Source organism: Heterodontus francisci, chromosome 31, assembly GCF_036365525.1.
Source record: "Heterodontus francisci isolate sHetFra1 chromosome 31, sHetFra1.hap1, whole genome shotgun sequence".
Classification (NCBI taxonomy): domain Eukaryota; kingdom Metazoa; phylum Chordata; class Chondrichthyes; order Heterodontiformes; family Heterodontidae; genus Heterodontus; species Heterodontus francisci.
The window spans coordinates 6635312-6650263 of NC_090401.1; the positions used below are offsets into that span (position 1 = coordinate 6635312).

Consider the following 14952-nt stretch of genomic DNA (forward strand, 5'->3'; position numbering starts at 1 on the left):
TGGCATGTGGGAGGAAACCGGAGCACCCGGAGAAAACCCACGCAGACACAGGGAGAACTTGCAAACTCCACACAGGCAGTACCCAGAATTGAACCCGGGTCGCTGGAGCTGTGAGGCTGCGGTGCTAACCACTGCGCCACTGTGCCGCCCCATTAGAAATTGGTCAGAATATAAAGAATGGCAGAGAAGGACTAAAGGGTTAATCAGGAGAAAAAAATTAGAGTATGAGAGGAAGCTAGCTAGAAATGTGAAAACAGATAGTAAGAGTTTCTACCAGTATTTAAAAAGGAAAAGAGTAAGTAAAGTGAGTGTTGGTCCTTGAGAGAGTGAGAATGAGGAACTGAAAGTAGATAATAATGAAATGGCAGATCCATGAACAAATATTTTGCTTCAGCCTTCACGACAGAGGATACAAAAAAATTCCAATAACAGCTGTAAATCAGGAGGTGGAAGGAAGAGAGGAACTTGGTGAAATTACAATCAGTGAAGCGGTACTGAGCAAACTGATAGAGCTGCGGGCTGAGAAGTTCCCGGGTCCTGATGGACTTCATCCTAGTGTCTTAAGAGGTGGCTAATAAGGTAGTAAATGCGTTGGTGTTAATTTTTCACAGTTTACTAGATTCTGGAAAGATCCCATTAGATTGCAAATTAGCAAATATAACCCCTCCATTCGAGAAGGGGGGAAGCAAAAAACAAGTAGCTATAGGTCAGTTAGCTTGATGTCTGTCATGGGGAAGGTGTCAGAATCGATCATTAAGGAGGTTATAGCTGGGCACTTAGAAAAACTCAAGGTAATCTGGAACAGTCAGCATGGTTAGTGAAAGGGTTTGTGTTTGTGTTTAACCAATTTATTGGACTTCTTTGAAGGAGTAACATCTGATGTGGATAAAGGGGAGTCCGTTGACGTACTGTACTTGGATTTCCAGAAGGCATTTGACAAGGTACCACATAAAAGGTTATTGCGCAATGTAGGAGCTCATGGTGTTGGGGGGTAACATATTAGCATGGATAGAAGATTGGCTGGCTGGCAGAAAACAGAGTATGCATAAATGATTTTCTAACTGGCAGAATGTCACGAGTCGACTCCCACAGTGGTCTGTGCTGGGGCCTCAACTTTTTACAATTTTTATCAATGACTTAGATGAGGGGAGAGATGGCATGGTAGCTAAATTCGCAGATTAAAAAAATTAATAAACTACCAGAAGGACGTGGAGGCTTTGGAGAGGGTACAGAAGAGGTTGACCAGGATGTTGCCTGGTCTGGAGGGCATTAGCTATGAGGAGAGGTTGGAAAAACTCGGATTGTTTTCACTGGAACAATGGAGGTGGAGGGGCGACATGATAGAGGTTTACAAAGTTATGAGCGGCATGGACAGGGTGGATAGTCAGAAGCTTTTTCCCAGGGTGGAAGAGTCAGTTACTAGGGGACATAGGTTTAAGGTGCGAGGGGCAAAGTTTAGAGGGGATGTGCGAGGCAAGTTTTTTACACAGAGGGTGGTGAGTGCCTGGAACTTGCTGCCAGGGGAGGTGGTGGAAGCAGAAATGATAGCGACGTTTAAGAGACATCTTGACAAATACATGAATAGGAAGGGAATAGAGGGATATGGGCCCCAGAAGTGCAGAAGGTGTTAGTTTAGGCAAGCATCAAGATCGGCACAGGCTTGGAGGGCCGAATGGCCAGTTCCTGTGCTGTACTGTTCTTTGTTCTTTGAAGTGGCAACGCAAGTGGATAAGGTAGTCAAGAAGGCATATGACATGCTTGCCTTCATTGTTCATAGAATATAAAAATTGGCAAGTCATGCTGCAGCTGTACAGAACCTTAGTTAGGCCACACTTGGAATATTGTGTACAATTCTGGTGGCCACACTACCAGAAGGACATGGAGGCTTTGGAGAGGGTACAGAAGAGGTTTACCAGGATGTTGCCTGGTCTGGAGGGTATTAGCTATCAGGAGGGGTTGAATAAACTCGGATTGTTTTCACTGGAACGATGGAGGTGGAGGGGCGACATGATAGAGGTTTACAAAGTTATGAGTGGCATGGACAGAGTGGATAGTCAGAAACTTTTTCCCAGCGTGGAAGAGTCAGTTACTAGGGGACATAGGTTTAAGGTGCGAGGGGAAAAGTTTAGAGGGGATGTGCGAGGCAAGTCTTTTACAGAGGGTGGTGAGTGCCTGGAACTTTCTGCCAGGGGAGGTGATGGAAGCAGGTACGATAGCGACGTTTCAGAGACATCTTGACAAATACATGAATAGGAAGGGAATGGAGGGATATGGGCCCCGGAAGTGTAGAAGGTGTTAGTTTAGGCAGGCATCAAGATCGGCGCAGGCTTGGAGGGCCGAATGGCCTGTTCCTGTGCTGTACTGTTCTTTGTTCTTTTATAACACAAAGATAGGTAGGAGAGTATGTTGTAAAGAGGACATAAGGAGGTTGCAGATCGACATAGTTGAGTGAGTGGGCAAAAATCTGGCAGATGGAGTATATTGTGGGAAAATGTGAAGTTGTTCACTTTGGCAGGAAGAATAAAAAAGCAGAGTGTTACTTAAATGGAGAACGACTGCAGAATTCTGAGGTGCAGAGGGATCTAGATGTTCTAGTGCATAAGTCACAAAGTTAGTATGCAAGTACAGCAAGTAACAAAGCAGGCTAATGGAATGCTATCCTTTATTATGAGAGGAATTGAAAATAAAAGTAAGGATGTTATGCTTCAGTTACACAGGGCATTGGTGAGACCACATCTCGAATACTGTGCACAGTTGTGGACTCCTTATTTAAGGAAGGATGTAAATGCGTTAGAGGTAGTTCAGAGGAGGTTTACTAGATTGATACCTGAATGAGCAGGTTGTCTTATGAGGAGAGGTTGGACAGACTGGGCTTGTTTTCACTGGAGTTTAGAAGAGTGAGGGGAGACTTGATTGAAGTTTATAAGATCCTGAACAGTCTTGACAAGGTGGATGTGGAAAGGATATTTCATTTTGTGGGTGAGTCCAGAACTAGGGGGCACTATTTTAAAATCAGGGGTCGCCCTTTTTATGACAGAAATGAGAATTTTTTTTTTCTCTGAGGGTTGTGCGACTTTGAAACTCTCTGCCTCAGAAGGTGGTGGAGGCGAGGTCATTGAATAGTTTTAAGGCGGAGGAAGATAGATTCTTATTAGGCAACGGAATCAAAGTGTATCCGGGGTAGATGGGAGCGTGGAATTCGAAACACAAACAGATCAGCCATAATCTTATTGAATGGCGGAGCAGGCTCGAGTGGCCAAATGGCCTACTTCTGCTCGTAATTCATATGTTCGTAAATAGCAGCAAGAGTAGGCATTACAGCCCCACAAGTCTGCTCCGTCATTCTATAAGATCATGGCTACACTTCTACATCAACTTCACATTCCTGCCCTATCCCCAATATCTCTTGATTTCCTTAGTGCCCAATAATCTGTCTTGAATATACTCAATGACTAAGCATCCACAACCTTCAGGGTAAAAGAATTCCTAAGATTCACAACCTTTTGAGTGAAGAAATATCTCATCACAAACCTAAATGGCCGATCCTTATCCTGAGACTAGTGTCATGCAGGCCTCCATCTGCCAAGAATAAGGTATATTCATTTTGCCACCTGAACACTGATTTTAAACTGTTACTGGAGTGAAGAAAGAACTGGTTTTAAAATTTAAAAACCACAATGGATCCTAGGCTGGAGAAAAATTTTTGCACATTAACAGACAGTACTTGGAAAGGACAAAGGGGCTACTCCCTGCTCCAATTTAGTACACAATGGAGACCATTTACACTTTTGATTACCAGACATTGAGGGTGGAGGAGCTCGCATTCCAGGTTGGCTGCTAAGATGGCCGAATACACAAACGGCCGTGGTCACACCCACTAGTCACATGACTAACCTGCTGGGCAACCTGAGCTTTTTGAATTCAAACTTGCCACAGAGTTTTGAACTGGCAGAAAGCTCCTGGACTGAAAACAACTCTCTCCTGTCTGCTACCATCTCTTTCTCATGGAAGTGAAGATCCAATGAAGACACATAAACCCCAAGAGAGAAAAGTCTCCTACAGTGAACAAGGTTTAAGAAGAATATTGGGCCCCAACGAGAAGCAAAATCCACCTACAAACAAGGACTCTACAGTGAGCTCAAAGCACAGTCACAAGAACCTCTTCAGATATTGCCTCAAACCTTTCCACTTTATTTTTCTTCTCTTTTCTGTCTCTATTTGCATGTGCGATTCGCATATGCATGCTAGCATGGGGCATGGCGTATCAGTAGGAGTTAACCGAATTAGAGTTTTAATAAATTTCACTTTTCTTTAAACCCAAGAAAGCCTGTTTGTGCGCATTTCTTTGCCTTATAATTGGAAAGCGGTGAACAAGGATTCACCAAGGGGGAGCTCAAAACAGTGTGTTTAAAAACAAAATTCTTTTACAGTAAGTCCAGGTGAAGGCTGAAAGGGATCCTTAGACACCTTTCTCACCTGGTCGTAACACTATGCACCCTAATTCTAGCCAGGGGAAACAGCCGCTCAGCATCTCCCCTGTTAAATTCTCCTAGAATTTTATATATTTCACTGTGATCACCTCTCATTCATCTCCATATGGAGTATAGGCCTATTCTACACATCCTCCTCAAACCCCAGCCTGCTTCCTCCCATTCTAAGTATTACTAACAGGTAGTTAATTTTGCAAACAAATTTCCCTGTTTTCAACAACCTGTCCGTCAGCAGATTGTGATCTAAATTCTTCCATTTAAAAAAACCCCTGACTTTTAAAGGACCGCAACAACACAGTTTTTAAAGTTTAAAAAAAGAAGTAGGGTTTATCAACACCCGGTCAAACTCGGGAGGGGGTCAACTTCACAACACGTCCACAAACATATAAGGAAAGGTAAAGGCACCAGGAGGGCAAGGACGGTTACCAAGCAGAAAATAGCTTAATTACAAACTGACAGGGGTCCCAGTTGAAACCAGAGTCTGTTCTTTTTCTAAACCAACACAAAGTCCAAAGCTGGAATTAACCAACTGGAATTGCCGAGTGGAGTAGGAGCCGTAGGAAATCTCTTCTCGTTAACTTTCTTCTTATGCAATTTTGGAGATAGGCTGAGGCAGCTTGGTTTCTGATTTCACCCTTTCCGACAGGACAGAAACTGGCAAAGAGCAGGGACAGAATTTTCTTGCTGCTTTTCAGACTGTGGCTTTTCTTCTTTCAGGGCTTCAAGACAACTGTTTCTTGTACAAGCTGTTCTCTTTAACTGAAATTGTTTCACAATTAGACAGGCTAAAAAGGGTGGCTTCCAGGTCATGTGACCGGACCCCTTCAAGTAGCAGTCCCACTTCCTATTAGCCTTCGTACATGTTAGAGTTGGTGAAGTGATCTGCCCCTCCATTTTAAACAAGTTGAACACAGAAGTAAAACAAGTTAACATATGCATACACAGAACAGACAGAAAAAAAATGGCTGTTCTCAAACTCAAAATATTCTTCAGTAAAAGCATACCGCACCCAAAAGAAAAAGGGTCAGCATGCACATTGAGAACTGAGTTTTTAACTTATTTGTATCCCAGTTCCTACTATTTTCACTGTCTAATGGCAGCTGACAATAACACCCAAGTACACAAAAATACCATAATTTACAGTTGGTTTTCATCCGTACAAGACAGAAGGAACAGGAGCAAGCCATTTAGACCCTCGAGCCTGTTCTGCTATTCAATGAGATCACGGCTTACACGCACCCTAACTCCATATTGCCCCCTTTACCCCATATCTCTCAGTACCTTTGTTTAACAAAAATCTATCAATCCCAGATTTAACGACAACTTGTATTTATTTAGCACCTTTCATGTAATGAAACATCCCAAGGCACTTCACAGGAGCATTATAAAACAGCTATGAAGAGAGACTGAAAAGGCTAGGGTTGTTTTCCTTAGAACAGAGAAGGATGAGGGGGGACATGATTGAGGTATACAAAATTATGAGGGGCATTGATAGGTGAGATAGGAAGAGACTTTTTCCTTTAGCAGAGGGGTCAATAACCAGGGGACATAGATTTAAGGTAAGGGGCAGGAGGTTTAGAGGGGATTTGAGGAAACATTTTTTCACCCAGAGGGTGGTTGGAATCTGGAATATGCTGCCTGAAGAGGTGGTGGAGGCAGGAACCCTCACAACATTTAAGAAGGATTTAGATGAGCACTTGAAATGCCATAGCATACAAGGCTATGGGCCAAGTGCTGGAAAATGGGATGAGAATACTTAGGTGCCTGATGGCCGGCACAGACACGATGGGCCGAAGGGCCTGTTTCTGTGCTGTATGGCTCTATGACGCTAAAGCATGGCACTGGGCCACAAAGAGATATTAGGTCAGATAACCAAAAGTAGATTTTAAGGAGTATGTTAAAGGAAGAAAGGGATGTGGTGGGGCAGAGAGGTGCTCTCTGTTTCTCTTAATATCTTGGAAACTTCAATCAAATAAAGAACAAAGAACAGTACAGCACAGGAACAGGCCATTCGGCCCTCCAAGCCTGCGCCGATCTTGATGCCTGCCTAAACTAAAACCTTCTGCACGTCCGGGGACCGTATCCCTCTATTCCCATCCTATTCATGTATTTGTCAAGATGCCTCTTAAACGTCGCTATCATACCTGCTTCCACCACCTCCCCCAGCAGCAGGTTCCAGGCACTCACCACCCTTTGTGTAAAGAACTTGCCTCGCACATCCCCTCTAAACTTTGCCCCTCTCACCTTAAACCTATGTCCCCCAGTAACTGACTCTTCCACCCTGGGAAAAAGCTTCTGACTATCCACTCTGTCCATGCCGCTCGTAACTTTGTAAACCTCTATCAGGTCGCCCCTCCACCTCCGTCGTTCCAGTGAAAACAATCCGAGTTTATACATCCTCTCCTCATAGCTAATGCCCTCCAGACCAGGCAACATCCTGGTAAACCTCCTCTGTACCCTCTCCAAAGCCTCCACGTCCTTCTGGTAGTGTGGCGACCAGAATTGCTCGCAATATTCCAAATGTGGCCCAACTAAGGTTCGGTACAGCTACAGCATGACTTGCCAATTTTTATACTCTATGCCCCAACCAATGAAGGCAAGCATGCCGTATGCCTTCTTGACTACCTTATCCACCTGCGTTGCCACTTTGTGGACCTGTAAGCCCAGATCTCTCTGCCTGTCAATACTCCTAAGGGTTCTGCCATTTACTGTATACTTCCCACTTGCATTAGACCTTCCAAAATGCATTACCTCATTTTTTTTTTTAGAGATACAGCACTGAAACAGGCCCTTCGGCCCACCGAGTCTGTGCCGACCATCAACCATCCATTTATACTAATCCTACTCTAATTCCATATTCTTACCCCATCCCCACCTGTCCCTATATTTCCCTACCACCTACCTATACTAGGGGCAATTTTTATAATGGCCAATTTACCTAACAACCTGCAAGTCTTTGGCATGTGGGAGGAAACCGGAGCACCCGGAGGAAACCCACGCAGACACAGGGAGAACTTGCAAACTCCACACAGGCAGTACCCAGAATTGAACCCGGGTCGCTGGAGCTGTGAGGCTGCGATGCTAACCACTGTTCGGATTAAACTCCATCTGCCATTTCTCCACCCAAGTCTCCAACCGATCTATATCCTGCTGTGTCCATTGACAATCCTCATCACTGTCCGCAACTCCACCAACCTTTGTGTCGTCCGCAAACTTACTAATCAGACCAGTTATATTTTCCTCCAAATCATTTATATATACTACAAACAGCAAAGGTCCCAGCATTGATCCCTGCGGAACACCACTAGTCACATCCCTCCATTCAGAAAAGCACCCTTCCACGGCTACCCTCTGTCTTCTATGACAGAGCCAGTTATGTATCCACTCCTAAATCACTCATTAACCTTTTAAATGGCAGGGAATACTATCCGAGTTTGTTTAATCTCTCCTCATAATCTAACCTTTGTAGACCAGATATCATTCCAGTTAATCTACACTGCACTACCTCCAAGGTCAATGTATCCTTCCTAAAGTGTGGTACCAGAACTGCTCACAGTAACTCCAGCTGAGTTCTAACCAGGACTTTGCATAGCTGTAACATGACTTCGACCCTCTTGTATTCCATTCCTCTAGATACAAAGGCCAGTATTCCATTAGCCTTTTTGATATTTTCTGTACTTCTTTCTGACAGATTTGAAGTTAGCAAATGTTATACCACTTTTCAAGAAAGGAGGTAGTGAGAAAACAGGAAATTACAGACCAGTTAGCCTAACATCAGTTGTTGGGAAGATGCTGGAAACCATTATTAAAGAAGTCTAAACATTGCACTTGGAAAGGCATAGTATGGTCAGAACAAGTTAGCATGGTTTTCCTAAAGGGAGATCCTGTTTGACAAATTTATTAGTTTTTTTTGAGGATGTAACTAGTAGGGTAGATAAAGGGAAACCGGTAGATGTAGTATACCTCGATTTTCAAAAAGCATTCGATAAGATGCCACATAAAAGATTAATAGGCAACATAAGGGCTTATGGTGTTGGGGGTAATATATTAGTGTGGATAGAGGACTGGTTAACAGACAGAAAGCAGAGAGTGAGCATACATGGGGCATTTCAAGTTGGCAGGCAGTGAATAGTGGGGTGCTATAAGGATCAGTGTTGGGGCCTCAGCTATTTACACTCTATATTAATGACTTGGATGAAGAGACAGAGAGTAATGTATCTAGATTTGGTACAAAGCTCGATGGAAAGGTAAGCTGCAGGAGGGCATAGAGAGGCTACAAAGAGATATAGACAGGTTCAGAGGGAAAATGGAGCAAAACATAGGGAAGTGTGAAGTTGTTTACTTTGGTCGTAAAAATAAAGCAGAATTTTTTTTGAAAAGGTGTGAAACTGGTCAGTGTTGATGTTGAGAGAGACTTGGGGGTACTCGTACAAGGAACGCATAACGTTACCATGCAGGTGCAGCAGGCTATTAGGAAGACAAATGGCATGTTGGCCTTTATTATAAGGGGATTGGAGTACAGGAATAAAGAAATCTTACTAAAATTGTACAGGGCTTTGGTGAGACCGCATCTGGAATACTGTGTACAGTTTTGGTCTCCACATTTAAGAAAGGATATACTTATACTGGAGGCAGTGCAGTGAAGATTTACTAAACTGGTCCTTGGGATGAGAGGGTTGTCATATGATGAGAGGCTGAGTAAATTGGGCCTATATTCTCTGGAGTTTAGAAGAATGAGAAGCGATCTAACTGAAACATACAAGATTCTGATGGGCTTTATAGGGTAGAAGCTAAGAAATTGTTTCCGCTGGTTGGGGAATCTAGAACGCGAGGGCACAATCTCAGGATAAGGGGCCAATCATTCAGGACTGGGATGAGAAAAAATTACTACACTCAAAAGGTTGTGAATCTTTGGAATTTTCTACCTCAGGGGAATGTTTGCTCCATCATTGAATACACTTAAAGCTGCGATAGATTTTTGGTCTCGCACGGAATCAATGGAAAGTGGAACTGAAGCCCAAGATCAGCCATGATCGTATTGAATGGCAGAGCAGGTTTGAGGGGCTATATGGTTTACTTCTACTCCTATTTCTTGTGTTCTTGTACGACATTTTAATGATTTCTGTATGTGGACACCCAAGTCTTTCTGGATCTTCACTGTTTCTCGCTTTTCACCATTTAGAAAGTATTCTGATCTGGTCCAAAGTGGATGACCTCATATTTTCCTACACAGAAATCCATTTGTCAGTTTTGTCCATTCAATTAATCTATTAATATCTCTTTGTAATTTTATACTTCCATCTGTACTGCTTACCCAGTGCCATCTATCCTTGTGTCATCAGTAAACTTGGATATGTAGCATTCTATCCCATCACTAATTCATTATTAAGTGCAGCGAATAGTTGGAAGCGCCAAGATAGATCTTTGTGGGATACCATTAGTCACATCCAGCAAATTAAGAGTACCTGGCCATTAAAAAAATTCTGGGTACTGCCTGTGTGGAGTTTGCAAGTTCTCCCTGTGTCTACGTGGGTTTCCTCCGGGTGCTCCGGTTTCCTCCCACAGCCAAAAGACTTGCAGGTTGATAGGTAAATTGGCCATTATAAATTGCCACTAGTATAGGTAGGTGGTAGGGGAATATAAGGACAGGTGGTAGGAATATGGGATTAGTGTAGGATTAGTATAAATGGGTGGTTAATGGTCGGCACAGACTCGGTGGGTCGAAGGGCCTGTTTCAGTGCTGTATCTCTAAATCTAAATCTTATCCCTACTCTCTGCCTCCTGTCACTCGGCCTATTTCCGAAGCAGGTCAATAATTTGCCTTCAAATCCATGAGCTTCAATTTTAGCTCAGTCTCTAATAAGGGACCTTATCAAATGCACAGTCAGTCTATCTTTAATTATCGACTCTAGTAATTTCACGACAACAGATGTTAGTTTAATTGGTCTATAATTCTCTGGTTTCCCTCTCTCACCTTTCTTAAACAGCAGAGTGAGATGTGCAATTTTCCTATCTAAAGGATTGGTTCCCAAATCGAGAGAACATTGGAAGATGTCTTCTAACCAATCTCCTTTTGCCTAATAGAATTTTTTTTAAATGTGTTGATCTTTGATATCTTTTGCAAGTTTCTTTTCATACTCCCTTTTTGTAGTTCTTGCTGCCTGGCTTGTTACCTATTGCTTTTTTATGGTACCTTTCCCATTTGCCAGGATCTGTACTTTTTTGTGCATTTTTATATGCTTTTATTGGTTTTATGGTGTTTTTTTTTTAAGTCGTCCATGACTGTCTCTTTTGGCATCAGAGCTCTTCCCACAGATCTTTATTTATTTATTTAGAGATACAGCACTGAAACAGGTCTTGTGCCATTTTACCCATTAACGGATTTGTTCAATTTTCTGCGAACAGTTTGTGTCTCATCTCATTGAAGTCAGCCTTACCTAAATCTAGAAATCTCCCAGACCCCCATATCCCATCCTCCAGCACCCACATACAAACACATGGCAAGTGTAGTTTGTTGGCATTTCTAGCAGGAACTCATCACAGTGGCTTTGGTCTTCCCGATATTCAACTGGAGGAAACTGCAACTCACTCAGGACTGTATGCAGGACAGGCAGTGAGAAAACACAGTCGTGGAGAGGCTGAGAGAGGTGGTGGACTGGTTGGCAATGGAAAGTTGATGAATGGGCAGTCGATACCCAGGTGATGAAGAAACTGTTCCTGGCACTGGAAGATGGAGAGGGCAGTGAGAGCACTTTCAGGAAACTGTTGATATTACAGAAAAGTTATCTTTTCTCTCCAGGATGATCCTGAAGTAATGGTCAATGTTGCAGAGGTGACTGAAACCAGACAGAGCTCTGTATGCTGCCGCTGGATTAGACAATGGATACTAAGCCAGAGTGTTTGGGGGATTTCTTTTTGCTCAAGGGGGCCAGCCTGCGGAAAGTGACAGGGCCAGCAGGGCAAGAGACGAGGGCATCAGGGAGCAAGTGAGTGAATCAACTGCTGTAGGAACAGGTGAAAAAGCTGGAAGTTAGAAAACATTATTGTAAACAAAGGGGAGCTTTACTCTATCTAACGCCGTTTTTTTTTTCTTTTGTTTTGGAGAGGGAGCTTTACTCTGTATCTAACCCCCATACTGTACCTGCCCTGGATTTGTATCGGCAGTCTGCGGAGTGAGGGCACTGGGGCGGGGGACAGTTTGAAGAACCTCCGCCACAAGGCACCTCCACTCCCGGTTCACTGCCTTTCGGAACCGGACGCTATGTCAATGATACCCGCACCCCCCAGTTTGGGCCTACCTTATACGAGTTTTCGGGCCGCAACCAGCCACTCTGCCGCTCCATGGTGTCAGTCCGCCAACCAGCGGCCGGTACCACACACCCCGCCCAGAGCTGCTCCGCCAATCAGCGGCAGGTACCGGACACCCCGCCCCCGGGGCTGCTCCGCCAACCAGCGGCAGGTACCGGACACCCCGCCCAGAGCTGCTCCGCCAATCGGCGGCAGGTACCGGACACCCCGCCCCCGGGGCTGCTCCGCCAATCAGCGACAGGTACCGGACACCCCGCCCCCGGGGCTGCTCCGCCAATCAGCGGCAGGAACCGGACAGCCCGCCCCCGGGGCTGCTCCGCCAACCTCCGGCAGGTACCGGACAACCCGCCCAGAGCTGCTCCGCCAATCAGCGGCAGGTACCGGACACCCCGCCCCCGGGGCTGCTCCGCCAATCAGCGGCAGGTACCGGACACCCCGCCCCCGAGGCTGCTCCGCCAATCAGCGGCCGGTACCGGACAACCCGCCCAGCGCTGTGAACGAATTGATTGACAAATCAATGGACCAATGGAGCAGACCCAGTCCACTGAACTACCAACCAGAGAGCGCGAAACAGCACCGATCTCCCAGTTTACCCAATGGGTGACCGAGTCGAGGATCAGCCGCAGAAAACCTAACTCGCCCCCATCCCCAGCGCGAATACTCACAGGACTGCGCCCAATACTCACAGGACTGCGCCCAATACTCACAGGACTGTACCCAATACTCACAGGACTGCACCCAATACTCACAGGACTGTACCCAATACCCACAGGACTGTACCCAATACCCACAGGACTGCACCCAATACTCACAGGACTGTACCCAATACTCACAGGACTGCACCCAATACCCACAGGACTGTACCCAATACCCACAGGACTGCACCCAATACTCACAGGACTGTACCCAATACTCACAGGACTGCACCCAATACTCACAGGACTGTACCCAATACTCACAGGACTGTACCCAATACTCACAGGACTGCACCCAATACCCACAGGATTGTACCCAATACCCACAGGACTGCACCCAATACTCACAGGACTGCACCCAATACCCACAGGACTGTACCCAATACTCACAGGACTGCACCCAATACTCACAGGACTGTACCCAATACTCACAGGACTGCACCCAATACTCACAGGACTGTACCCAATACTCACAGGACTGCACCCAATACTCACAGGACTGCACCCAATACTCACAGGACTGTACCCAATACTCACAGGACTGCACCCAATACCCACAGGACTGTACCCAATACTCACAGGACTGTACCCAATACTCACAGGACTGCACCCAATACTCACAGGACTGTACCCAATACTCACAGGACTGCACCCAATACTCACAGGACTGCACCCAATACCCACAGGACTGTACCCAATACCCACAGGACTGTACCCAATACCCACAGGACTGTACCCAATACTCACAGGACTGCACCCAATACTCACAGGACTGCACCCAATACCCACAGGACTGCACCCAATACTCACAGGACTGCACCCAATACCCACAGGACTGTACCCAATACTCACAGGACTGTACCCAATACTCACAGGACTGCACCCAATACTCACAGGACTGTACCCAATACTCACAGGACTGCACCCAATACTCACAGGACTGCACCCAATACCCACAGGACTGTACCCAATACTCACAGGACTGCACCCAATACTCACAGGACTGTACCCAATACCCACAGGACTGTACCCAATACTCACAGGACTGCACCCAATACTCACAGGACTGCACCCAATACCCACAGGACTGCACCCAATACCCACAGGACTGCACCCAATACTCACAGGACTGCACCCAATACTCACAGGACTGCACCCAATACCCACAGGACTGCACCCAATACCCACAGGACTGTACCCAATACTCACAGGACTGCACCCAATACCCACAGGACTGCACCCAATACCCACAGGACTGCACCCAATACTCACAGGACTGCACCCAATACTCACAGGACTGCACCCAATACTCACAGGACTGCACCCAATACCCACAGGACTGCACCCAATACTCACAGGACTGCACCCAATACCCACAGGACTGCACCCAATACCCACAGGACTGTACCCAATACTCACAGGACTGCACCCAATACCCACAGGACTGCACCCAATACCCACAGGACTGTACCCAATACCCACAGGACTGTACCCAATACTCACAGGACTGCACCCAATACTCACAGGACTGCACCCAATACCCACAGGACTGCACCCAATACTCACAGGACTGCACCCAATACTCACAGGACTGCACCCAATACCCACAGGACTGTACCCAATACTCACAGGACTGCACCCAATACCCACAGGACTGCACCCAATACTCACAGGACTGCACCCAATACTCACAGGACTGCACCCAATACCCACAGGACTGTACCCAATACCCACAGGACTGCACCCAATACTCACAGGACTGCACCCAATACCCACAGGACTGCGCCCAATACCCACAGGACTGTACCCAATTTCTTTCTTCTTCTTTTGGGCCTCCTTATCTCGAGAGACAATGGATACGCGCCTGGAGGTGGTCAGTGGTTTGTGAAGCAGCGCCTGGAGTGGCTATAAAGGCCAATTCTGGAGTGACAGGCTCTTCCACAGGTGCTGCAGAGAAATTTGTTTGTTGGGGCTGTTGCACAGTTGGCTCTCCCCTTGCGCCTCTGTCTTTTTTCCTGCCAACTACTAAGTCTCTTCGACTCGCCACAATTTAGCCCTGTCTTTATGGCTGCCCGCCAGCTCTGGCGAATGCTGGCAACTGACTCCCACGACTTGTGATCAATGTCACACGATTTCATGTCACGTTTGCAGACGTCTTTATAACGGAGACATGGACGGCCGGTGGGTCTGATACCAGTGGCGAGCTCGCTGTACAATGTGTCTTTGGGGATCCTGCCATCTTCCATGCGGCTCACATGGCCAAGCCATCTCAAGCGCCGCTGACTCAGTAGTGTGTATAAGCTGGGGGTGTTGGCCGCTTCAAGGACTTCTGTGTTGGAGATATAGTCCTGCCACCTGATGCCAAGTATTCTCCGAAGGCAGCGAAGATGGAATGAATTGAGACGTCGCTCTTGGCTGGCATACGTTGTCCAGGCCTCGCTGCCGTAGAGCAAGGTACT

At 46.1% G+C, this 14952-nt stretch overlaps 1 protein-coding gene across 5 annotated transcripts in view; it reads right to left on the reverse strand.

Moving 5' to 3' along the window:
• The window catches only part of nipal3 (NIPA like domain containing 3), a 288597-nt gene that overhangs the window by 225831 nt on the left and 47814 nt on the right, over positions 1 to 14952 (reverse strand). The window contains exon 1 of one of the 5 annotated variants that reach the window (XM_068011073.1): positions 11789 to 11883. The exons of 3 other annotated variants lie outside the window; for them this stretch is intronic. In XM_068011073.1, coding sequence (XP_067867174.1) covers positions 11789 to 11833 — 45 coding nt within the window. In that variant the 5' untranslated portion in view covers positions 11834 to 11883. Of the gene's footprint in view, positions 1 to 10927; positions 10995 to 11788; positions 11884 to 14952 lie in introns of those variants that run through there. One more of the 5 variants, XM_068011076.1, reaches the window with a different exon arrangement.